Source organism: Molothrus ater, assembly GCF_012460135.2.
Source record: "Molothrus ater isolate BHLD 08-10-18 breed brown headed cowbird chromosome Z unlocalized genomic scaffold, BPBGC_Mater_1.1 matZ_random_MA35, whole genome shotgun sequence".
In the NCBI taxonomy this organism is placed as follows: domain Eukaryota; kingdom Metazoa; phylum Chordata; class Aves; order Passeriformes; family Icteridae; genus Molothrus; species Molothrus ater.
The window spans coordinates 4,701,874-4,729,797 of NW_023416471.2; the positions used below are offsets into that span (position 1 = coordinate 4,701,874).

General features: G+C 37.7%; 1 protein-coding gene across 3 annotated transcripts in view; it reads left to right on the plus strand.

Annotated features, from left to right (window-relative positions):
- The window catches only part of APC (APC regulator of WNT signaling pathway), a 93,843-nt gene that overhangs the window by 19,658 nt on the left and 46,261 nt on the right, over positions 1-27,924 (plus strand). For 2 of the 3 annotated variants that reach the window (XM_036403174.2, XM_036403176.2), the window contains exon 2: positions 12,483-12,635. In XM_036403174.2, the coding sequence (XP_036259067.1) occupies positions 12,501-12,635 (135 nt within the window). In that variant the 5' untranslated portion in view covers positions 12,483-12,500. Of the gene's footprint in view, positions 1-2,219; positions 2,284-12,482; positions 12,636-27,924 lie in introns of those variants that run through there. The other variant, XM_036403175.2, reaches the window with a different exon arrangement.

Consider the following 27,924-nt stretch of genomic DNA (forward strand, 5'->3'; position numbering starts at 1 on the left):
AGTATTAACAAGTACCAGGAGTAGCAAAATCTTTTCATGTAGTGGGAACTACAGTTAGTTTTTCAGAGCTGCAGAAAATGAACTATGGTGTGTGTAAATAAATACATTATGTAGCCTTCCATCTTTAGTACACCTGGTTTGGGTTCTAGTAAATTACTTCTCAAAGCTTAGTTTTTCACTTTTAAGTATGGAATTTAGTTTTAAAGTACCAAGTATTTCCGTTTCTTTGGTTCTCTGGTGTAATCTTTGCACACATCGTCATTCCTGGCTGTGTGGCACTTGCCACTTCTGAACACTTGCCACTCTTCAGGTTTAAAACTATTACTGGAGTATCCTGGTTTGTTATTAAGCTACAACTCCTATTGCAACAATTTGCGAACTGATAATGAAGGTGTTGAGTGGTGTCTGTATTTATTTGTATGTACGCTTGTATGTACGCTTGAATGTATGCTTATACTAACGTAAAGAATTTTGGGATGGAGAGAGCTTCACAATAACAACTGAGAGCATTTTCGTTTGCTTTTCTGAGGGGTGGAGCAGTGGTGTATATCACTAAGATATCAAGTAAGATGGCATTAGGTCGAATGACTAGCTAGGTTCTAAAATTTGAACTGTAAAGAGTACTGTGACAATTTGTTACAGTAGGATAGGATAAACTTGGTTGCTGTGAAATGGAATCAAGTGGATCATAAACCACCATAAACCATAGGATGTCAATGATTACTGTAATTAATAGAAGCTTTAGAGCAAAAAAATCATAAAGCCTGGAACACTCTTAACTAATGGCCCACTTAAGTTTGGCTTAAAGTGTTTTACCATAACAGATGGAGTGGCAGTACCTCTGCAGTTAGCCTGAGTGATGAAGTTATAGAGAATTTTGTGCAAAAGTGTCCTGAAGATAGCAGATGACGTGTCACACGTCTTAATCGTGAAAAGTTTGATAAAAGGTAATCTGGTAAAGGGCATCTTTCCTGAGTGTGGATTGTTGCCTTCTCTGATTGGAAAAAGGAGGTATGAGGAAACAGCCGAAATAAAATTAGTAGCATTTAAGTAATGTGTGGTGCAATTGCTCGCATGCATGCACAGGCGTGCCAGTGCCTTTAATTTAATCTCATCCCAACCACGAGGTCCTACATGTTTGCTTGTCTCATGCAAATCAAAAAGATTATTATAAGCCAAATGAAGGATTATAAGAAGGCATATCAGAACATATGTTTTTAATGAGTTACCTATCCTTATGTCCCCTTGTATAAGCATACAATGCCATAATTTATGTAACAGACCACAGGGAAGGGCATTGTTCTGCTCTAGGTGGGGAACCACTGCACCTTTTCAGATGTCTTCTATCATGCCCTATTTTGTTGAGATGGGTTGCAGTGCTCATAAATCTATTCCTGAATCATTCTAGGGGATTAAAAAGGTTTAATACTGTGCTGTTTCTGCAAAGCTGACTTTGATATAAAAGTTTTTTTAAAAGATTCCTATAGTACCTGCTATATAGATAATTGTTTTATAAAATGAAAAACATAGCTGAAATACGGCTTAATTTCTGCTGTCTTTTGGATTTCATTAGTGTGCTTCTGTGAGATTTTAAGTCATCCTCATGAACACATTGTTACATCCTTACCCTTGGCGAGAGATAATTTCTGAAAGGAGATTATAAAATAGTTTCATAAATTGATTTCTTTCATAAATTCATTTGTCTTTTAGATTTTTTTTTTCCAACTGGTACTTAATGTTCTGATTTAACATCGCTTAAATGTTAAATATATTTGATTTGTTATTAAGCTACCAAGTTGCAGTAACAACTTCATATCTGAAAAGCACATGGAAACAATGTTTTGCTGAACCGCAGAGAAATCTGAGATTCCCTTGAAGGACACGCTTCCTTCTGCCTTTTTAATAAGCAATGTCTCAATTTATTTCTGGGTGAGCTGTGCCAGCTTTAATGCTACTACACGCAGAACCTCGTTTCATTTCTACACGGAAAGTGTTAAATGTTGTGTTTTGGCGGGCAGGTTGAGAGGCAGCGGTGCGGCCCGGGAGGGTTTGCGCGGCGCGGGTTCGGTGTCCGGGCGCTCGGGCAGCGCCGGGGCCGCGCCCGGGGCCGCGCGCGAAGCTCCGCCCGGGGCGGGGCGGGGGCGGCCGCGCGCGCCATTGGCTGCGCCGCACGTGACCCGCGGGGCCGCGCCGTGCGCGCGGCGCTGGCACAGCCGGTGGCGCGGGCGGGGCCGGGCGCTGGCGCTGGCGCGGGGATGGAGGCGCGGCGGCCGCGGCCATGGGGTGAGTGCGGCGGCGGCTTCCCGCGCGGGCGAGGCTCACCGCGCCCGGAACGGGCAAGGGTAGCGGGGTAGAAGCTGTTTCGCGGGTTAAAAAAAAAAAAAAAAAAAAAAAAAAAAAAAAAAAGCGCAACCCCTCTCCCCCCGAAAACCAAAAAGAAAAAACCGAAAAAACGGGGGTGCGCGAAAGGGCTTTCGCGCGGCGGGGAAGGGAGCTCCGGAGCCGCGGGGACGGGCGGGCGGGCGCGGCGGGGCGCCGCCGCGGGCGGGACCGAGCGCAGTGCGCCGCGCCGGCCGGAGGCACAAAGCCCTGCGCAGCCCCTGCGCGGGCTCCGGGGCCGGGAGGAACGGGAGGAGGAGGGGGAGCGGCGGCGGGCAGGGGTCTCGGTGCGGGCAGAGCCGTGGAGGCGCTCCTCGCAGGGCGGCGAGGCGCTGCCCGCGGGTGGCACCGGCCCGGCTTTGTTAGGGACGGGCGGCGGCGGCGCCTCCGCTGCCGCAGCGCGGGGGACGCGCGGGTGGGCGGCCGGCGGGAGCGCTCGGGGAGCAGCGCTGCGCCCTCAGCGCGCCCTGGGATCCGCTGACTTCTCACAGATTGATTTAACATCACAAAGAGGTGCTTGGGTCCGCGACTTAACCTGAATGCTGTGGGAAATCTTAATAAATTATGTATGAAGCAGTGGGTCCTTTCTTCCCCTTTGTCAGATACGCAGCTTTTATGCTAGTAATTAGGTCATTGCTAGCAGAGCGCTCCTTGCTTTTGCAAAAATGTGTGGCGATTTTTGGAGGACACATATATCATTTCATCCTATTCGGGTTTCTTGTCAAGATACGGAATTCTTCCTATCGATTCACATGGAGGACCTTGTCTGTGGGCTGTAAGGGGCATTTTTCGTTTGATTGGATTTTCTTCAGAGGACCAGTAGGGCCCGGTTTTGACTTGATTTGGAGAGTCATACCCTGAAAAATGCCTCTTAAAAGCATACCAAGAAACACACAGCTTCTTAGTGTGCAGAGAAGTATTTTCAGTAAATTTCATTTCATACGTGAATAGCACGATATAGATCTATTTCCGTTTTTAAGTACTTCTTCCACCCTTTGCTGTTTGTTCTGTTGAAAATGCTTCTTAATTTTTTTTCCCTACTGTCTTTTTACCATATGGTTATTTTTTTCTGTTATCTAATACAGGTAATAGATTTATGAGTATTTTGTCAAGATTATAGTTCTTTGAAAATGTACATAAGCATGTATTCTGAAAGCCATTTCCTGGAACCAACTCTTCTGTATTTTTAAGGAGACTTGAAGTAACTATAAAAAGCTCATCTCCTCAGTTCTGTTAAATACAGTGATGGGCAAAAAAGGTTTGATAAAGAAAAGCATCAGTTTAAATACCTGCTTTATACTAGCCCTCAAAACATTTTCTATACATACACCATTATTTTTAGAATCATGAATCTGCTGTTTTATCACTTACAGAGGCTTTGGATAATATTACATCTTAAAACATCACTTGAGAACTTACTGTTTGGAATAACTGGTTTCAAGAGGTAAATTGGTGACAATAGATATTTCTGTTTTGGCGTTCTTTACAATTGCTTAAATGTTAAAAGAAACGAAGATGCAGAGGTGTTTTCACCACTTTTTTTCTAAAAGGAAAGAGTGACATAAGCACAGTAGTGGTTATGATGATTATTATGGTGATGCTTCTTCCTGTACTTTTTTTGCTCTTAAATAGTATCGTTCTATGTAACCACTGTAGTAGTTCTGTAAGCCACACTCTTAAAATGATAACTTGAATAAAAGATCACTTTTTAATTTAATACTTTAATTTACTTATGGGTGCAAACTTTACTAAACATCATCCCTGAAGTATAAAATACTTGGTTATGATAAATGTTCTGGTACATCTTGTCACACTTTGCCATTGTTATATCATTGTTATATCATTATATCAGTATGGAATGATACAGCACAAGGTGGAAACGCACATGGCTACAATTGGTTCCCTTGATCTCTAAATTCTTATGTTGGATTTCAGTATGCATCTTGATTTAGTGGGTAAAACATTTATGTTGATGACATATGGTAAATTCTTTTATTATCAGTGTGGCAAAATCCTGTTTAAAATAGGCCATACTATTAATGGTGTGCTGTGATGGTAAGTTATTGTCAGCAAAGATCTGGTTTCCACTCATGGTTTTCCAAAATTCACGCAGCACCTGTATGATCAGGTGCTGATACATTTCCTGCAAGACAAATTGTCTTCTGGTCTTTAAAAGTTCTGAAGGGAACCCTGAAGATGGCCCTGATAGAGCACCCAATATTTATTGTAAATTATTTTTATAATATATAATAGAATTTTTATAGTATGTACAATGTTTTTAATTATAACTGATCTATTTCATGTTAGTTGTTTTGAGTTTGTTTTCAGGTAAAATAGGAAAAGAAATACTGGTCTCAGACTTTTTAATAGCTTAAACTTTCTAGCATTGAATCCTTAAAGATTACGAGAAATGTAAAAGTAAACAAGAGCAAGTCATGTGCAGTGAGGGCATACTCAATTAGTCATGAATTGCAAAGATGATCATCTTGAAGGATGAGTGTTCAGGCTTATGAATCATTCCTGATCCAATGTAAGTTATGATTCAAATGATGTCTGGAGTTGTTTGTGTTCAATATAGTATTTAAATGCAAATCATGGTTCGAATATTCACAGTCATATTCTGAATACAGCATGACTAACCAGCTAAGGAACTTCCCAACCCTGAATTATAAAGGAAGAAGTGGGAATTTTCTTGACAGTGTAAAGAAGCTGAACTTGACAGTTCATAGCCTGAAACATACAACTTCTTGATTTTTCTTTTTGTATTAATAAGAATTTTTTTTCATTGTTAGCATTCTTTAGTGGCATTCCAAGCAATAAATCATTTTTGTTTTTCACACAAACACACACTTGACCTTTATCATACTTGACGTGTCATGAGGCACACAAGAGTTCAGACCATGGTGTTCTCATTTTTTCTCTTACGGAATGCTGAGAGCATGGATCACTTATCACTTTTGGTTAAAATGAATAGATGATGCTTCTGTTCATGGTTGGTGAGTACAGGCCAAGTATTGCATTTACTGAAGTATCCCAAAATATAATGATGGGTTGAAAGCTCTTGCCAAGTTATGAATTAATTTCTGAAAGAATTAAACACAAAAACACAGTCTTTATCCAATCACCACTCAAAAGGATTTAGGAAGGTTGGGTATATTAACATTTGTTTTAGTCTGCTGTCCACAAAAATAGCCTTCATGCAGAAGTGGATAAAAAAACTAAAAAAAAAATCTTCTTCATGCTACCAAAGTGTAGAGAAAATTGTGCGATCCTCTTTTAAAGGGACTAATGCTTTCACAAGTTGTGTTCGGATAACTAATAACAGTAATGGCTCTTCATCTGGCCTTTGCCTTTTGGTTGAAAACCCTTTGCCATGGTTGAAAACCCCAGGAATCCACAGTACGCAAAATCTACAGATTGTAATTTGTTATCCATCTTTTTCAACGTCATCCTTTTCAAACGTATTAAAAAGAGTAGTGTTACATAACTTGCAATTAATTTTCTGTTATCAAAGCCCTTGTTGCTGAAAGAAACTGGATGAAGAGCAGTTTTCTGTGATGATTGCTTTTTATACTCCTTCCTCCATCTCTAATCACCTAAGTGTGCTAAAGCAGAGTGAATGAGAACATGAACAGATCTGCTGCTCCACTCATGGATGGTTCTCATTCTGGGCTGAGTATTTTCTTAGTTGTCTCTGACCACATTCAAAGCCACTTACAGACACCTCATTATATTTGTGTGCCCACATTGCCCAGTTGAAGAGAACCCAAACAAAATGGCTTCCCTTTCAGCTGCTCCTGACTCAAATTTGGGGGATTGTTCTTACATTCAGGTGGGGATAGGAGAACCAAATATGCTGGCAACAAAGGCCATTTTAGTAAAGGATGGATTTAGCACCAGATGGAAATAACATAGTTTTTCAGTGTGATGCTGGAGAAGGCAGAAATATTTTTTCTGCTGTTCAGAGGGAGTTAGGATAATGGGCTTTTATGATTTGAGTCCAGTGGAGTATTTTTCAGTGAGTAGGGAAGGAGAGAATTAGACAATGCCAGTGAAGGATAAACATTTTTAGATTGGCAAACCTTGAAACCTTGCCCATACTGAAATGGATTAGACAATCCCTGGCACAGTGATACTCATTTTTGATAAGTTCTTGAACACAGCACTTGGAGTGCTGATATTTTGCCAGAGCTGAAAACCTGAAGGCGAGCTTCAAACAAAATAATGGAAAATTCAATACAGTATTCAGTCAACAGAGAAATTGAACTAATGCAAATTGGCGTGGTTTGATATGTTCAAAATAAGAACAGCAAAACCCCCCCCCCACTTCTTTCTTATGACTGTATAGATAAGGAAGCTGCATGAAAATAGTCCACTTAAGGAACTTAGCTTGGAACAGCTGTGCTGGATTTTTTGCTCCTGTCAGCCTTGCCCCTCTTTTGGAAATAGCTCTGTAACAGCTGCTGAAGCATCGTGGCTAATGACCCAGCGAAGTAAGCTTAAACTGACACCTATGTCAGATTACCTTGGCAGTCGAGCAGTAATCTGCAGTGGTTTAGCAGCTGCCACTTGAGCAGCTGAGGTCTTCCCTGGGTGGGAACCGTGAGGAGATGGGTGGAGCAGACAGCTGGGAAGGCACCAGCACAGCCCTCCCTGCCACTAGCCACAACCACTGCTTCTCAGAACCCCTAGGCCTAGTGCTTAAAAATAATCTGTTTTTAAAGGGGGTTTAGCGTAACTAATAGGAAAAATGTCATGACAGTGTCAGCATTTCCTCCCTGAATTCAGTGTAGTGTGCCCTTGGAGAAACAATTCCCCATTAGACACATTCCTATAAACGAATTACAAAAATTGACAGAACGGTAAAGAATAACAAGGATGAGATCCTGGGCCACGGACTGAAGAGTTGCATAGAATTTGTGGATGTAGAAAGAAATCTGAGCAGATGGTCCTTCCCAGCCTTACTAAATTATATTTTAGATAGTCATGAATTTTGGACTAGAAAAAAAATTTAAATGTAGATACAAAAAATTTTCAGAATTTGGATACAAAGATCAAAAAGATCAAAGCTATAAGCATGTAGATGCATTGTATCTATGTGTAGAGTTAAATTTGTTACATCAAGATAAACAACATTGTGAAAAATCTAAGTTACAGAGTTTAGGAGTAAATCTGCTTGCTGGTGGTAGTACAGTGTGATGGTGTTGATAGAGTGTATGGATAAAAGCAATAATAGGACTCTGAAATATTTTCATAAGGAGATTTAATATATGACAGATTGTTGGGGTTCTTAAGTGGAACCTGTTCAGGGCCTATTGAGTATAAACGCTTGCTGAATTCAAAGAAGGCGGCTCTGATCTATTAAGAAATTCTAAGTTTTCAGGCAACATTATATTTTTCCTATTACTTGGGATTTGAGATCAAAATGATTGCATGTAAATTCCTGTCTGGGCAGCGGCTACTGGTGCAGTTTTCTTAATACAGGAAAATGCATATCTGAATCTTAACAGTATGTTTGCATAAATTTAGGCTTCTCATTAATTTTGATTTTAATGCATAAAAGAGTTCTATATAGCTTGAAATTCCTTTTTGATATGTATATTCATGCAAAGTGCTGATTCAGTAAAGAGTGAAATTTCTTGTCACAATTTCCTCTTACTCTGATAGGAGATGGAGAAGAAGCTTTTTAGTGATGAGAAATATGGGTCAGGGAAGTAGCACAGCTAGATTTTTTGGGTGTCTCTGACATGAGGGTATTGAATTTTAAACTTTCTGCATTCTGAGACTGTTATTTTTCAGAGTAAATCTAGGGAACTCAGGATCTGTTCTTGCCTTTGATGACCACTTCGTGAAGAAAAAATGCAGTTAAGAGTGTAAAAGGGAGCTTGATTTGAAGCATAATACTGAATTTCACAAAGGTGGGGTTTGTGTTGCATTTGTGATGCATTTTCCCTTGGGCTGGGTGAAATGTGGAATGGATTCTGGAGGTCAGAGTTCTTCCCTTCTCCTCCATTCTCCCTCATTATAATGGTTTCCTACAGGGGGAAAGAAGAGATGTTTTATTCTTGATCCAGCTGATTCTGACACTAGTGGTGTTGAACATGTTTGCATGTGTAGTAGTAGAGCTTCAGACTAGTGAGCCATGTCTAAAGTAGTCCTTGTTTTCCCATGGGCTGGTTAATTCTGCTCCAAATGAAGAGTGATGTGGCTGGGAAACCTGTGTGGCCAAGAGGGTTGAGAGTTTAACTCTTTCCTCATGGCTAGTAATTTAACCACTGAGAAACTTCCAAAAGGGGATGAAATGGTACAGTCAGTTTCTATTTATGCTGGGGCTTCTGTGATTAGAAAACCTATAATATATAATTTATAAATTATTTTTAATTTATAATTATTTTTTACTCAGAGCATAAATCCTAGGATCATTTCGGGACCTGAATTCTGATCTCATGTGTCAAGTTTGAGGCAGCTGGTAAAAATGTATTTTCAGAAGAGAGGCAGATTTTAATTTTGAGGGGTTTATCTCATACATGGACCAGCTTATGTGTAACGGAGCCCAGTGATTTCACTCTACAAATCACGTGCCTGAGAGATCACACAGTGTTCAGCATCAGAAAGCCTAAGCTGCTTTGTGGTCATACATTACCTTTGTTAGTTTCACCAGTTTTAAAATTAAATAACAGTATCTTGTGTGAAATACTTTGGCATTGTATTATTTCAGAAGAAGAGGCAAATATTTTGGAGATATCAAAAATAAGTACAGCATTTGTCTGTATTGAAGTTTAGGATTGGATTTCTCGAGCCATGAAGTCTGGCTCCTTGTGTAGTATGCTTGGCAGGGGTCCCACTGAACTACAAGTTCTAATTAATGTTGCCAGCCTAGGTTGATAAATGACCGATTTACACCCATTTGTTCTGTGTCAGTATTGTGTTTCAACATAAATGTTGTTCTCCCTCTTCAGTGTTTTCTGCTCCCTAATAGCAAAGTATGGCTGTGTCATTCCAGCCTTTGATGTGCTGAGGCAGCCAAGGTTTGCCTGGCTAATCTCTTCTAAAATACTCTGTCATCCCCTGATCACTTCAGATCTTTCTCTGCATCCGCTTAAATTCACTTTTCTTACCCACCTCTTTGTAAAATTATTTGCTAACTCTGAGAATCGTGTTTGTTCTCCTTGTGCCAGTCTCATTGGCAGCACATAGTGCCCCGCAGGCTGGCTGCTGAGAGGCTTCACTGCTCTAGGTTGAGATTCCTTTGTGAGTGACCCTGTGTTGCTATGCTCTGCAATTCCACCCTGTTTCTACTGCTTTATTTCTCAGTTCATCAAATTCATTGTGTATAATGTGGAGCCCTCTGACCTTGTGCAACCTCGTGAATTTATGGGAGCAAGTTTTGATGCTACTTCTTGTGCCAAAGTCAATCGCAAAACATTTTAAAATGCCTGTCACTGTCTGGTTTTGGGGGAACTTTTCTGACAGCCTACCTCCAGCCCAATAATTTGGCTCTCAGAACTGTCCTGTGTCCTCTTGATGTCTTTGAACTGCTCCTTACCTATGTACAGTTTTTCTGTTCATCTCTGTTGCAACTGTGGTGACAGTGTCGCTTCCTTTGGGCATTTATTTAGCACGGGGGAAAATTGTTTCGGGTTGCCTAGGCTGTGGTAGTTAGCTAAATTTTTTTTTTAATCTGAAAACCCACAGAGCCTGACATTTGAATAAATCAGGAAGTAACTCCTAGTCCGTGGTAGGGTACTGTCTCTTAGTGATGTCCTGCTTTCATGTTACAGGAATAAAGGAAGCTTAGGAACTTAAAAGGGTGGAAAGCCAAACCTCATCTCTCCTTCAGGATCCTTACTCATTTAGCAAAAATATACATAAGTTTGTTATGCATATGAAATACCAGAGCTATGCAATTTATGTATTTCTACCATAGTCCTCCCCTCGTCCATTTTTCTCCATTTAATGTATTGTGTGTGTACATCTTGTTAATAGGGCTGGCTGTTCTAAATTTCAAATCTGTACGTTAGAATTCCTAAAAATGGACCAGAAAGTGAAAAACTGGATACTTACTTGTTATTACCTGTCCTTTCATAGTAGTAGCGAATTATAGCAATGGGAGAAAAATACACTCTATCTAGAAACAAAATGCATGTCCTGTGTGGCACAGGGCAGCTTCTGTAAATCACATGTAGATGAATAAATGTGATATATTTTACTGATATACTTCAGTAAAAACATCCTATCAATATTACAATATAGTGCTAATTCGTGACAAATAATGGGGAAAAGTTTCCATTCTTCTTCACTTCTGTCTGCCTTTCCTCGGGCTTGTGCATGCAGTGTGTTCTGAAATGTGAACTATAGCTATTAATTTTCTTAATAATAATAGGAATTGTTACTTAATAGATAAAGGCATACATGAAATAGAAACAGTCTGTCCTTACTGGTTTCTTGGTGTTTGTGTGTTTGTTTTGCTTTTGCTACAACTCTCCTTGACAAGACTCAAACTTTTAGGTGAAACAGCCTGATGCCAAAATCCCAGAATTCACATTGTAGAGTAGTTATTTCAGATTGCCTTTATTTCTCAAAAAGGAGGTCTTCAGCAAAGCATGATCCAATTTTGAAAATAAATGTTACCGATTCTTTTCATTCATGGAAGTCACGATTTCATAAGTGGCAGGTGTCTTCTTTTTTCTTTGATGGTGGCAGGTGCTTGGAAAGGAAATAAACCAGTCATATCAACTGCACTACAGCTTTTTTTACTGTTCCTTGCTTCAGTGATGTCCTCTCTCCTTTACATTTCATTCCGTTTAAATTTAGAAAGGTTAAACAGAATTTTCAAAATTTGTACTGAGGAACTAAAATGTTTTTGAAAAATTTTACCTTATTTTTGGTAGACTGGGTAATTCAATTGAGTTTCATCAGGAAGAGGAAACATGATTTATAAGGGGTTACACAAGCAGGTTAAAGTAAATACAAAATAATAGCTTTTAATTGTTTCATCTTTTCCAAAGTATATATACTGCAATAACAAAGAAAGGGAATGTTGCCATGTAAGGGGTTTTTTTTGTTGTTTTTTTTTCCTCTGAGTTTCAGGCCACATACTCAGGAAAAGTCTGCAATGACATTGGAAGGGTAACTTGTCTTATGTGAAGTGCTAGGCTCCCTTTTTTTCTCTGTAATGGCTGATTAATAAGAAACTGATAGCACTAATTCTGAAGAGCTTCAAACATTCATTACCCATGTTTTAGTTAACTTATGTTGTTAGATTAACAACTGCCAGCTTTTGGTTTGGAAAGTCGGGAACAGTTTGTAATTCATAATGGAAATCGAAGTATTTGTTTCTTTCTCCTATATAATGGCTGAGCAGTTGTGCTGGTGTTCTGGGACTGTGTTACAGTTTTTCTGAAAACAGTATGGGGTGCCTTGATACCAAGAGTAGGCTTTCATCTTTAAATTAAATGGTGCAGTATGACCACTTTGTGTGGAAGAAATTTGTTTTAATCTTGTGCCTCGAAGGATATTTTTACAAAATATCTACATATTTACTACATTTGATGATGTGGAGTTTTTTCAATTAAAAATTCCCCAATATTTACTGATTTCCTTTAGTATAGCATCTCCCTCAGAGTGTGTGCTATTCCTAGGAACATTGAACATCTGTGACTACCATTCATTTCCTAAAATAAGTAGGCAGCCAGCATCTTTTAGATATGTGTGAAGATGCTTGTTATCTACCCAAAAATTACTATATATGGTCTATTATCTGCAGTTCTCCGTGTTGAAACTGAAGTGCCAGTAGTAAAGATGCTTTTGTGTGATACAGTGATTTTCTTTCATGTATTCTAGCTTCTCCTAATATCTGATGCAATTGACAATGAACTTTTTTCATTTGCTTAATCATGCACCAAATGGAAGCCCACAGAAAAAAAAGTCTTGATCTGGCACTAGTTATAGTCATTAACAGTTTGGTGCAATGGATTTAAATTAAATGTTTTGAAAGACGTGTGGTAAATGGGAGAGAGATGATTTTGTGGTTAGATACTTTCAGGAAGTGAAGGTTTTTTTCTAAAATGCTTAAATTTAATATCTTCTCTTACCTTTTTAAGGGCTGAGGGTAGCCCAGGATGGCCGCAGCTTCATATGATCAATTGTTAAAGCAAGTTGAGGCATTAAAGATGGAGAACTCCAACCTTCGGCAAGAGCTAGAGGATAACTCAAATCACCTCACAAAATTGGAAACCGAGGCGTCCACTATGAAGGTATTGCAAGCTCTATGCCTGTGTGTGGGGTTTCTGTCACTGCCCTTTGTGTCATGGACTGGGAATCGCTCGGAGAGTTTTGTGTACTTTTAGATTCCTATGGAAGTCATTTTCCAGGCTGTAAAGGAAAAGCTATCAAAGCTACATTTCTTTATTATTATTTTTTAATTTCAAAATTGTTTTCTAGAAACAGCTCCCAGCATGCTCTGGTAAGCACTACCATTTTAGCACAGCTGTGCTTCTCAGCAGGAAGTCCAGAGTGCTGACCAAGGTTGACAAAGCAAGTATTGTTTGGCTCTTGAAAATGTGGGAAACATTTTCAGTGGAGGAGGTTTTCAGTGTTTTAGGTAATTTTAAAAATTTGGGGGTTTACTATAATTACAATATCTAATGTCTTAACAGGAGTAGTTTCTTTTACATAAACCGCAAGTTCTCCAATCTTTCCCAAGGCCTAAATTAATACTTTAAAAATTCACCCAGATCAGTTCCTGCTGGTGTTTTTTGGCTGAGTGTAGACCTTCAGAGCCACTCATCCAAGAGCAAACACTACGCTCAAATGGAATTTAGATGGATTTTAATCAGTAGGAAGATACACTGTCAGCTGCATCTGTGTGATCCATGATAGTGAACATGGCAAAATTTTGCAAGCCTTAGAGCTGCATTAATGCAGTACTCTTCCTAAGCTGACAAATCCTACTGCTAGCAGCAAAACCGGTCTGCTTTTGATACCTCAGGTAGAAGGGCTCAGAAATTGTTGGTATTTCTCTGTATACTCCTGTATAGGGTAGGCATATTCTAAGTATTAAACTTAAATTAAATTTTTTTTCTCCATTTCCTTGTTTGCCAATCATTTTATGACAGAGTTACTGTTCCTTTACATGCAGTGTTTAATTTTTAAAATGTGGTAATTTGCTTAGCATAGCAATTAAAAATATTTGAACTCAATTTTCTTCTCCTCCAGCATGTAGACCATAAGAAGAAAAATTCACTGTAAGAAGTAAAATTCTTCTGCTTTCTGAAACACTAGTTACGACACTTGAAAAAAGCATAGATATTTCAGATACATTTAATCATTGCATTGCAGTGTAGAATGAAAACGACTTTGCTACCTAAATTAAAAGGATACTATAGTCCTCTACACTAGGTACTTGAAATGGTTGTCATTAACAGCTACAGAAAAAAAGTTCATTTGCTGAGTTACATGTCTGAAAACTAGTTCTGTCATTTATATTATTTTTCTTAAGATAATATTACAACAAATTTATAAGTAACTCCCTTACACTCCTTGTAATTGCAGTCTAAATTAAGGTAGGGAAGAACAGGACAGATGATCTTACTGCTAGTTTTACAAAAAAAGAATAAAAATGTCTTTTTTCCTTCTTCTTCATCCACATACAGGTGTTTTGGGGTTTGGTTGTTTGTTTGAGGTTTTTCTACCTTTTGTGCAGATAATTATTTGTGCAGATAAATTATAAATTTCCAGTGACCTAAAGCCAGTCCAGCTGTACAAGCTGGTCTCTGGGGCATTAATTTGGGATGTGGAATGGCTTAATGTTCTTACATTAAATCTGGCAGACCACCAAACAGAAAGTGGCTCTATTGCACTCCTCTGTGCTTATGAACATATGCAGAGTAGAGGTCTCATTTTTTTCTGTCCTAAAGTTCCCTTCTAGATCTAAGGAATGTAACACAAACCTCAAATATCAAACTCGTTATGTTTCTTTTCATTTTGGGGGATGGATGGAGAAAAGATTGTTCAGATTAATTAGATTTTTTTTTTTAAACCATCTTCTATTAGGAAATCATGGGTTCATTCCTGCGATGTATTTGCTCCTGCACTTGAACTAAGTCCTGTCTTTCCCCTGTTTGTTTCAGACCCCTTTCTTTGTAAAGGGTCACAACATAGTTTTGATTTGACTAAAATTTGAAGGATGGTGTGGGAATGATTTTGGGGTCAGATTGGAGTAGGTGGGTGAAGTTTGGTTGGGATAATTGCAGGATTCTCTTAAACTGGAAGATTATTTTAGTTTCGCAGGCTTTTGGAGAAAGTATGTGTTGGCTTTTTTTGCACTGAAAGAAACTACATGGTTTGTACAGTTCCAGTGCCATAATTAGGGATAATTACAAGCAAAGTCATTAGCAGAGCAAGAGCAGTCAGGATTGAAAGCCATTTGGCTACGATGTATGCAGTCAAAAAATTTCCCAAATGTCTTGGAAAAAATGATCCTTTGGGAGCACAGAACTGTCACAGAGCCCTTGTAACCCATCCTGCCAAGTGAAATCCCAGATATTAGCCAGGGAGCAGCAGTGGGGAAGACAAGCTGTGGCTCCATGGCAAACATCCCTGTTCTTGCAATGTGAATTTTGGTCTGTGGCCCAGTGCAGAGACATCTCACACTGATTCTTTGGACTGCTGCTTTGTTGGTGTCCTCATTTCTTTATATTCTTTAATCAGTTGTGAAGGGCGGTAGTTAGGAAGGACATTTTAAAGACAATATTTAAAGAATTTTATTTTGGAAGTAACAGTATTAAAACGCTGTGTAAGTGTGCCCCATCTTTATAATCCCTTCATTTCAGAATTATAAGGTAATCGTATGGGAATTAAAAGCTTAACATGAGCTCATCTTGCACATGTATTTATTATAAACTACTACTGACCTATATAAGAACTATTTCTGAATGCTTCCTGTTTAAAGCTAAATCTCTTATTTAAAAGTAAAAACTCTATTTGCTGACCAGAAAAATGATGGGTAAACAAAGAGAAATGTGATAATGGGGGGGTGCCAAAATGATCAGTAAAACAATCTCCACTTTATTTTTTAATTTGTGTTGTCCTAGGGATTAACTGTTCAAACAAAAGAAATCCCTCAGAGTGTTATGACTAACTTGGGAAATTCAGTTGTTTTTATTGGCTTACTGTCAGATGAAATACAGCAGTTTGGTATGATAAAAGTTTCTCTCTAAATCAACAAATACCCTGTTTGATGGCCAATGAAATAATAATGTTGGACCATAAATAAAGAAAAATGGTGTCAGTATCCAGATGTAAGAGTAACTGCATAAAACACAGACTAAGGACAGATTTAAAAAAATATTAACAGTTTTATCTGAATTCAAAACCTGTAAAATGCACAGAGAGACGAGAAGTAATCCAATGTCAGCTATACTACTTTGTGCATATCCCTACATGTCTCCTACATTTGCAAAAGACTTTTTGTGAGACTTTTCTGCCTTTTTCTCTTTAAGGATGGCATTTATTTTTAATGTCATAGCTAAATAATATCAGCATTTTTCCCCATATAAAACCTGGGGTGGAGCTGGTATGTTCACCTTAACCTCCAGAAATCACTTAAGAGTGATATCATGCTTGATTTGCACACTCAATATTTGAATGCTTTGATTTTGTAGTAAACCAGTAATTCATGATATCATGTGTAAGAAAGCCATTTTTAGTAAATGTGATGCTCTGTGAGCTAGACATTTTCTCTTTTGTTTTCATGTAGTGCACTTAAAATTTTATTCTACATATGGCTTTTCAGTTTATTCAGTGTCTTCTGTATTGTGTTGACATGTATCAAAAATAAAAAGACTGTTGCTAGAGGTGATTCAGACATGTTGATTTTTTTGGAGAAGTGCTCTAACCAGATAAATATACGCTATAAAGAAACATGGTAGTGGTTAAACTCTTTTCAGAAAATTATGAGCTGTTCATTTGTGTGTTGTGGAGGGTGGTGTTTAGGCAGATCATTTTCTTCATATAAATATTTTAGTTGTAATTATTTTCTGTGTGGTTTTTTTTTATTTAGTTTGTGTGTTTGAAGGAATTAATGTTTAAAAGACAAAGTCCTAGAGAGGACTGTCATTACTATCATGTCCATTTCAGATCCAGAGAGTGATTTGTTTTTGACGTTGACAGTGTTTTGAGTTTCTTCTGCTAATAAGCCAACTGGGCAATAAAACTTGCAATGCTATTATGTTGGATTCAAGTATATTTTCACTAAATAAAAAAGCAAGAATGAAGATATTTTATTTTGAGGATTTTTATTTTAAATGTGTTTGTAAAATATTAAGCTATGGTAATTTTATGTGATAGCAAAAGGAATATTAAGTCTCTGGAGTATAATATCCCATATTTATTTCAGTGCTGTGGATACTTTGGGATGTTGATGAATTAATATGCACATTCTCAGAATTAAAGGTAAAAACAATGCCAAAGAGATGCCATGGGGCCTGGTTTTCATCTTCTATCATGATGGCTTTGAAAAAATTGTGAGAAAGCTTATATTGTATTAAAATTACAGTGTACTTCTATGTCTAAATATGATTTAGTTGTATTTTACCTGCAAATTCAACTTTCCATTATATTTTTTATGTATATTGGAAAGAATGAATATACAAATCCTTATCAGGAATAGCAGATTGACTATTGATAATTGATAGAAATTTAATTGACTAATTGATAGCAAGCTAGCAATTTAGCAGCTACAGTAGCTTGTTTAACTCATTTTAAGAAGAGGGACTCTGGAAAATGTGCTGATTGCAGATTGAACCTTGTTAGCCAATGTTTGTCTATAAAAAAGGGAAGATGGATGTTCAGAATGTTCCAGAATCTTAACTGAAGTGTCTTGTACTGTTTTCAGATGGAAGCTGCACTTTGTGATCTCTAAGTCATAAGAGTTACATGAAAAATTTTAAAAGTGCTGATCCTTTACATCAGGTATACTCTTGGCTTAATCACACCCATTTTTAGGAGTAAGATTTCAGATACTATTTGTATCTGTTATGCCCCTTGACTAAATTTAAGGTTTCCTTTTAAATGTCTACTGGGCCATTCTCTCTTTAGGAATGAGTAGCTGCTTTTATCAGATGTCTCCCTGATCAGGCAAGCAGGTGATCCCTTTTTCTTTTAAATTGACAAACCCCACTTGGTGGCCTTACAGTCTGCATAGCCATCACTTCTTGATATTTAACCTTGAAAACATGTTTTGTTCTGATCAGCTGTCTCTGATCATCAGTGCTTATTGATCCTTATCATAAAGCATAGAAGGTACTGGCAATGATATTCTAATTGGCACAGCAATTTTTGGTTCAATGTGTTGTGGTAAGCTGTATGCTTGCAAATTAGAATTTGAAGCCCAGCATATTCACAGAGACCTCTAATACACGCTGCTTAACATATTGCCATGTGCTATATGTGCTTGCAGTTTCCATCTGTCTGTGTGTGTACTTCTCAGGTAGGTGGGAGATGAATACATTTGAGAGATACCCAGGTTTGCAATAGCATTTCCAGAAGTCTAACAGCAGTTTTTCTTCTAAGGTACCAGAAATGACACATTTTGCTGTGAATACTTACTGTGTCCAATAACATCACTTTTCCATCTCTGTGCAAAGGGAGAGTGTTTTTAGCTGCATCCTGCCTTTTTTTAATTTTGTCTTCATTTGGTTGGCATTGCATGCAGTGAAATGTTTTGCCAAGGCATATATAGAAAAACACAACTGAAAAATTACATTAAGCTATGAAAACAAACCATTCAGACGAGAATGAAATGGTTAAATATGTTTCAATATGTTAAATATGTTAAAATAGATATATTTGATGTGGAATTACTGTTAGTGAGTAGGCTACATGTAGTAACTAAACTGCTGTATAACCTGAGATGCTTTATTTGAATCCTGAATGTAGTACAATAGGCATTTCTTAGTGTATCCTGTTGCGCATAAGAATATTAGCATTATTTCCAGAACTGGATTCCAGAATCTGATTTCTGATTAGAGTTATCTGGTATGTTGTTATTTCTGCTAAGAGATCAAGTCAGATATAGCACAGTGGATTATAGTTGCTTCATGGACCAAAACCAGTGTTGTGAAATCTCCACAGCAACTGGTCACAGAGAACTTGAGGGTATTCCCTAGTATGCTGAGAATATCTAAGTAGCCCTGTCTGGAATTTTAAGGTTCTTGGTTCTTTGATGATTATTCAACTTAAAGGTAGAAAATGAAGTGCAGAATAAATAGTCTTTTTCTTTTTACTTTAGAAAAACACTAGTATCTTAGTGAGATTTCTGCCATTACCTGTATTTCTTTTCAACATAGTCTTATGTCATGTGGAAAAAAGAGATAGAAGAGTTTGACTGGTGATTTTCATCATGGTAAAAACGAACACAGGAGTGTGAAGAGTGTCAAAAGAATCTTCTGGTGTTGAGTGAGTGAATACATGGAAAATAAAATTCCATGGCAAAAGCATAGAAGAATCATAGCTTCTAGAAAAGAGCCTTAACTTTATGTACACCATGAGGACTGAATTAATATGGCAACAGTGTAGAGAGAGGTATTAGTAATACTCTAAATACCTGAAAAATGAAAGGGCTTTTCCATATAGTGTCAAGTTAATGCTTAGTTTGGATCCACAAAGTTGGTCTGATATTGGGAATTACTGGGCATAAGTAGGGAAACAGAACGATTATAATTGTGCCAGGATGAATACATGCTGATCCAGAAGATGAGTATTATGTTCTGTTCTGATCAACCTCCTCAGGGACGACCTAGTAGAATTCATCATATTAGGTGCCAGAAAAATCAAGTGATCTGAAAATCTTCCTTAAGTGATATGATTGAATAAAATGGGACTTTTCAGGTGAAGACACAGGAAAAGGAGAGGGACAGAGGATGGATGTTGAGCTCTAATAAAAGATCGTGTCATGAGGAAAGTTACTAGGGAATTAGTAATTTTCCTGAATACTAGATCTAAGGGCATCAAATAACATTGTGAGATAGACAGTGGAAAACAAACAAAACAAAGATTGTTTTGCATCATGTGTTTGCCATGGGAGGTAGAACCACTGGAGATGTGGTTTTAGGAAGTCTGCAAGTCAAGGCCAGAGGGAATCTGAGGAGAGGACATTCAAGAAAAATGAACAGTAGGTTTTGTTCATGTATCCTCTCAAGGTTCCTGCTGTTGGAGAGGAAGGAGGTTGGTTTGGAAAGATGTTTGGTCTCTCTCAGTGTTAAGGATGGTGTTTGCTCTTGATTCTGTTCTTGATTCTTGTCTAGAGCACAAGTCATATGAGGAGCAGCTGAGGAATATGGGGAGGCTCAGCCTGGAGAAAATAAGGCTCATGGGGACCTTCTTACTCTATACAACTTCTGACAAGAGGTTGTTGGTGAGTTGGGGGTAGATCCCTTCTCTTAAGTAACAAGGAACAGGCTAAGAGGAAACGGCCTCATGTTGTACTGTGGATGTTTAAATTGGATGTTATGGAAAATTTCTTCACTGAAGGAGTTTTCAAGCCAAGGAACATTCTGCCAAGGGAAGTGGTGGAGTCACCATCCCTGGAGGTATTTAAAGGATGTGTAGATGTGGCAGTGAAGGATATGGTTTCATGTAGGACTAACCCAATAGTAGCTTTAATGGCTGATCTTAAAGATTTTTCCCAGCCTAAGTGATTCAGTGATTCTGTTATCATCCTGTAATGTCAGTACTATGCTGCTGTGAGGTTGCAGACATGTTACCACTTTTACTGCATCCTTCAGTTGTGGTATTTTTTTGTTTCCCATCATCTTAGGTCTGTCTGTGCATGCCTGGCTTACAGCTCTTCAGAGAAGAATTCTGTTTACCTGGATACCAACTGTAGTAAATGAAACATCTTTTTTTCACTTCCTACTTGAAGCAGTTGAACATAAATTTTCCCTCCTTAATTAGCCTATGTGTCACCAAGTAATGAGAGCCTTCTAGCACACTCTTCATTTGCTCATTGCTATGCAAGGAGTGTACCTGACAAAGTGGTGCCTGTGTTGAATCTGCCCTTGTCCTGGCATTGTTTCCTTGCAACTTCCAGCCAACTCTAATGAGTCAACTTCATTTTGTCTGACTGATTTTTCAGCACTATGGCTGATGTGGCCAAAGTTAAGGGGTTTGGGATTTTTCAGCACTTTTGTACTCCTGGCTCTTAGGAGTTGTTTATATGGTAGTGCAGGCTCTGCTGTCTTAGCAGAGCTTGTTTTTCTTCTTTAAACTTACTGTTCTTTTAAAGCATGTTTTGATCTCTACTCTGTCTGGCACACAGGAGGTGCTTTGTCTTAATTTCTCTGATACTTCACTGGATTTGTTGTTTCATTCCACCAACAATGGTTGTTCCATTTTGAAGAGCATTAAGCAGGAACATAAATTTCAGCCATCAGTAAAGGGAAATGCAGAAGGATTTGGAAATGCTTTGAAGAGCAGCTAAAGATCCTGTAACAAGTGAGGAGTTTGTGCTATAAGTTTCCTCCTTTTGAGAAGGAAGCTATGTGAGGGAATCAATAAATTAAAAGCATAAATGAATAAAATTCATGTGCAATTCATGTTTGTATCAGTTGCAGTTTGACCACCAGATCTGTTCTTTGCTTCTAGCAATAACAAACTTTGTGTTTGAGGTTAGCTACAAAAATACCCTTAGTAATTTGCACAACTGAGTTTATTTTTACTCCTTATTTTTAGATTTAAAACCCCAGAACAAACAAAAACCCCAAAAGCAAATAAACAAAGGCATTTTATTTGGGTTTGCAGATTGAAATATTAAGGAAATTACGGTTTTTAGGCAGATGATCTCATCCTGATTTTGCCACTTGGTTCGTACATTCTATAATACAACTTTACCTATTCTACAAAAAAATTTTCCAAAGTCAATGTGCTCAATGCTTCCAGGATGGATGAAAATATATATTTGTATAACAGTGTTATTTTCTAATTTGCTTCTGCAAAAGAAGTTTTTAAATCTGTACTTTTCAGGCATATAGTGTTGTGCAATGAGTAAAGTATTTCTCTTGAAAGTTACTCCTTTATAGAAATAGACTCTACAGGAGGAATTGAACATTTTTAACTAGAAACTATTTTTTTTTTGTTCACATTATTAAAAGTAAACTAAAACTCCATCTTCCTCTGTCAGCTGGATTTCTTAGCTAAACTCTCTCTTTGAATGACTGTGGTCTCATTATGAGTGGATCACATACTTTCTGGAAATTGCACTCCCCATCAGAAACACTGTCTTTGGACAGCCAAGCTAGTCAGGGAGAAATAAGTGAGAATTATGAGATACACACCTCAGACAGCACTGAACAGTGGTCAAAATCCAAATGCACTCGATCTAAGCTAACAAAATATTTTGCTTTGAGGGTAACCGAATTGTGTTTTGTCTCTGAAATAATACAGCTTTTAAAAAAATTAGTACATTAGCTGTGAATCAGCTAGATGTAGAAATTTAACATTTTACCTGCTTTTTATTGGAGAACATTGGTAACATAAGAGTATCTGACATTCTAAAAGTCAGGTCCCTTCCAAAGGGCTGGCTACACAGGCACTTGCACAGCAGGTGCATATATGTCCCTGCTCTCAGTGTGAGCTTCTTTTAGCTTTCAATTCATCCCATTCTGCACAACAAGTGTGATAAAAATGGACAGAATATGGTATAAACTAGTTTTCTTCTTTGAGTAGCCATGCTAGCTTTCAGATTTTTTCAAATTTGCTGTTTTCAACTGCCTGAATGAACAGCCTTAGCGTACATGATAATAGCTGGTCTTGTCTGGGAGTGAAATGATGCTTATTTCTCTTTTTTTTTTTTTTTTTAGCAAATGCATTGTTTGGTGAACAAATAGGGAGAAAAGGGATTGATTCAGCAGTAGCATTCCTTGTCTGTGTTAACATTTGTGAAATAGGTGCTAAATTCTGAGCTTCTGTAACTTGTGCTGTGTGAATTCACCCAGTATTTTCCTTTTCATATCTGCCTGGTTTTCAAATAATTTCAACACATCCTTACCCAGCATGCAAGCACTTGAACTTTTGAAGTCTTGCAAGGGAAAGCAGTGATCACAGGAAACATTATATGTACTTATGATTTTTTTCCCGCTAGTGAGAACCTTCATCTTCATTCTCAAATTATTTTATTTGCTCTTAGCTGGATTTTGCATTTGCAGAATGTTTTTTGTGGCTTTTTTGTGCCCCATGCACTCAGTCCTTTCAGGAGGGAAGAGGTGATGTTGTTCTGAAAGCACATTAAGTCACATCAGGATAAAGTGACATAGGGAATTAGAACACTGATAGGCATGGGAGATACTGCAGGAGATAGCACAATAGTTAGATCCTCCAAAACAGAAGTAATTTTGAAAATAATGATGTGTATTGATCATTCAGTAAATTCGAATGTGTTAATGGAAGAAACAGTCATAAGCCAAATTGATTCTTACAAAGTGTATCAAGTGATGAATTCTGGGAATTCAGTGATGGCACATCTAATGCAGTCAGGGATGTTATTAGGCTCACATGAACTAAAAATGTGCTTATAAAAGTCATTTAGCATTCTACAAAACACAGATATTTTAAATATCAGTGAATTTATTTAATCTGCAAAGAAGCAGCAACAGCTTTACATTGTGGATCTGTGTGTTTTTATGATTTTACATTAAGAAATATTTTTAGATCTTTGCAATTCTGAAGTTTCTAACAGGATCCAAGTTGGCTGGAAAATTAAAGAAAATATTTGTTTACTTTTCTTTTTAGAATTTAGGTGAAATTAAGCTGGTGATACATATAGTTAATTCCATTACTTTAGACATCCCTCTTTCTGAGCATAAAATCAGATAATTTTAGTTGACCTGACAGTGTACTTGCACTAAGAACTTGGTACTGTCTTCTGTAAGTGGTTATAGCAAGTGACAGCTCCTGAGCATGGTGACACTGGGTGAATATTTTCCATTTAGAAAATGACATTGTTGGAAATTAAAATGAACAACATCATTTCACATAAGAAATGCATTCCTCTTTCTGCAAGGTTGAAAGTTGAGTTGCTCCAGTGTTCCACCTCAGTCAGCAGTGCTGTCACTGGTGATATTATCATTTGGACCTGGCTACAGGGTTGAGCAGCCTGAGCAGTTCTTTGCACTTGAAGGGCTAGAAGGGCTCCCAGCAAGCCTGATTAAGCAGCCGCATAATTCACCAAAATGTATAGGAGCAAAGAGCTCCTTCCAAGCACTCTCTCAGCCACTGTGAATGTTCTACCATATGTGACAGAATTAATTGCACTGTCTAGTTCATGTAGTTATGACAGGTCATATAAGACCTTGAACTTAAAATTTCTACTATCTCAAAAAAAAATAGTATTCTGATGTCTACCCCCCCCCCGCCCTCCACCATGGTTCTGACATTTAATGGTTTTGTGGAATTTGAGTGATATTCTTTGAGTATATGTTACCTTTTTTTCTGCTTTTCTAAATAGTAATTGAAACTACACTCAGCTCCATTGGAGGTCAAAAATTACTTTAATTTAGAAATTTTATGTTACATTTTCAGCATACCAGGTTAAAATTATGCATACCAATGTGGTCAGAAATACTGTAATTTAAAAATAACGCTGATTTGGTAAACCATGATTTTTTATTCATTCATTATGCATATTCCCCTCCTGTATGCTGCTAATAGATGTTGGATTGCTCTCTGAAATTGTGAACACTTTCATGTGTTTGTGTGATTAAACCTGGTTTTATACTCAAATGTTGTAAATAGAGTGGTAACCAGCATAACTGGCCTGTGAGTATATCTGGTGTCCTGCATCCAGGAGTTTCATAAATTTAATTTTCATTGTGATTTTCATAGATTTTGTCATTCACTGAATCCACATAGCTATGACAAAAGTGAATACAAGTAATAAGGCTTAATGTTTAAGGAGTGGGGGAGAGAGAATAGTGTTTACAGAAGACCAAACATATCTGAATTGTCACCAAAATGTATTTTTACATATACCATATTTTGAAATAGTCCTAGGTATTCATATTTATACTTAAAGTTCCCAAAAATGGAATACACTTTAAGTCTTAACTCCTTGGGATTTTAAATCCACCATTGTAAGCATTATTCCTCTGTGATTCCTTTCCTTATTAGCAGCTTGAGTAAATTTACAGCCTTTAAGCCATGTTATTTACAAGAACCCTTACCACTTAGCTGGGTGCATCTACTTTTAGTTAAGGTGCTTTTATTTACCATAGTTGTGCATTTACATGCTGACAGATCTGATCTCTTTTATTTAATAATTCATAATGTGGGTTTTATGTCAGGATTATATTCACAGAGTCCAAGCAAAAAAACCCACCCAACCAGACAAAAAATAGACAATGTTTCAGTACTTCCCAGTCCAGAGACTGTGAAGACAGAAACCCTTTTAAATGATGATGAGTCATAGGGCCTGCTCCATTTCCAGAAACATTCTTTTGTACTTCTGCACAGAACAAGATATGTTATACTTAAGTGACCATTAAAATAATTTGACTTGTATTCTTTAAAAGAGCAGAAAAAACCTTGGAGCCTTTTCTTATAGATTTACATTTGTGTATATTTTCAGTAAGTCACTGCTAAGTCAGTAAACAGTTTGCTTAGAATAATGCTGTAAACCACTACTAAAATACTTACTGAAATTTGCAATAATAAACAGATACTAATTGAACCTTGGAGACTATTTTATGCTTTAGTGAACATGATATCAAATTTAATATAAAATTATCATGGAAAAATACTATTTCAAAGCACTATATGCAGGTAAACAGCGTTACTGTTGAATCCTAGATTATAAATAGTGAATAAATAAAAATTTTCATTAGCACAGTAACAGGTAACTTGCCATGTTTCCTCCAGAAGGATTATTGCAGGAAATGGCTCTGTTCCTTGTTCAAGTAAAAGCGCAAATTCCCTGACTTGTCATTTTAGCACACAGCCTCATTTTCTACCAGTACCTGGCCCAGGGGCTGCATCTCCTGCTCTAAAAATTTCATCTCCTTTATTTAACTGCCTATTGAGTGGTCAGCTTAGATTTTGAAGTGTACTGTGGTGGAGTTTAAAATTGATGTCACAGCCTCGTAATGGCATTGTTGCCTTAGCAATAGCACTGTAGAAAAGAAACGTAGAAAAATACAGAAAAGCTAACTTGAGAAAAGTGCATGTGCTGTTGGAGGAAAAAGGGGATGATACAAAAACTAAAAGTTAGAACTTAAAGTTTGAATTGAAACATAAAATTTGAGCAAGGTGATCCAGTGTGCTAGTGTTTAACTGTTGCCAGTATTTAAAAAAGAGCAGTCCCTTGCTGCCTGGACACCTCAGTCATGTAATTTGATAGGGCAGGAAAAGCTGATGGTAGTTCCATTTAGCATCTCATATTGGCTCTTAGAGCAGGAAGACTCATTACATAGGGAAGTATCCTGAACATGCTGAAACAGCAGATGTGTCACACATTTGAGAGAGAGGCTTCTAAAAAGGGAATGGAAGGAGATGTGGGATTTTAGGTTTCTCCCTTGTAAAACAGTGCTGTTTTCAGAGAAAAATGATCCATTAGTTATTTCTATATTTATCTGAGTTGACAGGTTTCCAACAACAGTGCAAAACTCTCTCAAGACCACTTCATGTATCATACTGCCCTTTAGACTTTAAGCCAAGACTGCTGTCTGCAGATCTGCTCTTGCATCACACAGTGCAGGAGCCCTTCTTTGAAAAACACCATATCAGTTGTTTGTCTGCCTTTGCTGACAGGGCAGATGTTACGTATAGAGATGGCTGGGCCATATGGCTGATGAGGGTGCCCTTGAACATACTTATAAGCACAAGCAAAGGGAAGATGTCTTTCCAAGAGTATGGATTTTATCATCCCAGGCTTGATCCTAAAGGCAAAGCTGACATTAACAGGCAGTGCAGTAGGAGAAGCTCTGTCGGTGAATTGTCTTGAGGACCCAGCACACAATCAATCTATATATCAGAGTATTTTGTCTGGACTAGTTTCAGCCTTGTCCCATGGAGTGAATGCCCATCAGCAGTCCTGGGTGTAACTGCTGGCTTGACTGGATCCAAAAGGAGTTTGGTTCATGCTCCAAGATATCTGCAATGGGAATCCAGGTACAGCTGGTGTGGGAGGATGGAAGTTTGGCATCAAACTTGTCCAAACTAAGACATGAATGTGGACAAACATCTTGACTCCATCAGTAAACTGGAAATTTGGGTGTCTGTACTCCAGAATTCTTCTTCCCAGAGCAGCATGGCAGAGGCTGCAGCACTTGGGCTGCTACCATTTATCTGAGTCTAGGGCTTGAGATTATTTCCCCAGAACTGCACAGTTCTGTACTCAAAATCGTTTTAGTCTCCTCATTTTTTTTTTAGTTACAAGTAACAACACTTGGAATACAGAAAAGCTCGTTGCTGCACTGCTTTAAAAAAAAAATCTTGACTTTTTGTAGATGCCTTTTCGTATATGTTTTTTTTTTCTCTTGAAAAGAGAAAAATGCATTTAAAAGGTACCTTTTGTGTAAGTTGCAAACCCCTCTAATATTGACAGTAAGGTATGCTAGACTCTTAAAAGAGCAAAACTTTGGTATGGACATATTTTTAAATTGTCTAGAATTCATTAGTTTTCAGTACAATCCTTCGTACATAGACCCTTTCATACAGGGTCTATGTATGAAAATTACAGAATACCTTCCATTATTCAGAATTGGTTTCATCTTCTGACTGTTGCTGCTTCTAAAAATATTTTCTGTGGTTCAGTATGAAAAATGGTACTTTAAATTCCATTAAGGGCTTTTTGCCTTGTAGCCAGTCTTTTATTTGTTCTTTCTATTGATACATCTGTCATGATGATATTGAAAAGACTTTCATTAAGTTGCATTTAATTTTCTATGTGAATTTAGGCCACTGAGCATTTGGGACCTGGGGGCTTACAAGCCCCTCTAGTGTAACAGTCATTATTGACTATGATTTTTTTGTACATCAGAACTATGTTCCTTCAGATGTGTAATTTTAGCATGCACAGCACATGGTAGCATTCTTGGATCTGAAGCTTCAGCTGCATGAAGGAGTCTACATCTCTTTCTGGTGGGCCTGAGGGTGGTTGAAATAGAAGTAGTAATAATACAAATAATAGGTGCCATGAAGGAAACCTAAATCTTTTGCTCACAGGCATGGAAATGGTAGCATTTCTAGTAAGAATAACATGAGTCTTCTTGTGGGTTTACAGTGGTGCTAGGGCCTCAAAGAAAACACATCCTGGGGATTGCTTCTAGTCAAGATGCTTTTCTGTTAGTTACATAGCCAAAATTTATTTTTACAAGACTGACTGATTTCTTTGTGCTTAATTCAAAAAACTGTTATTCACTTTGAGAAGAACTTCCAAATAATCCAGTAGATTGAACTGCCAGATAGGTTTATGCAAGATACACTTTACATCATGACAGTGCTGGGGTAAACATTGTAGAATATATCTGATGGCAATTAAAATTATGACACTTG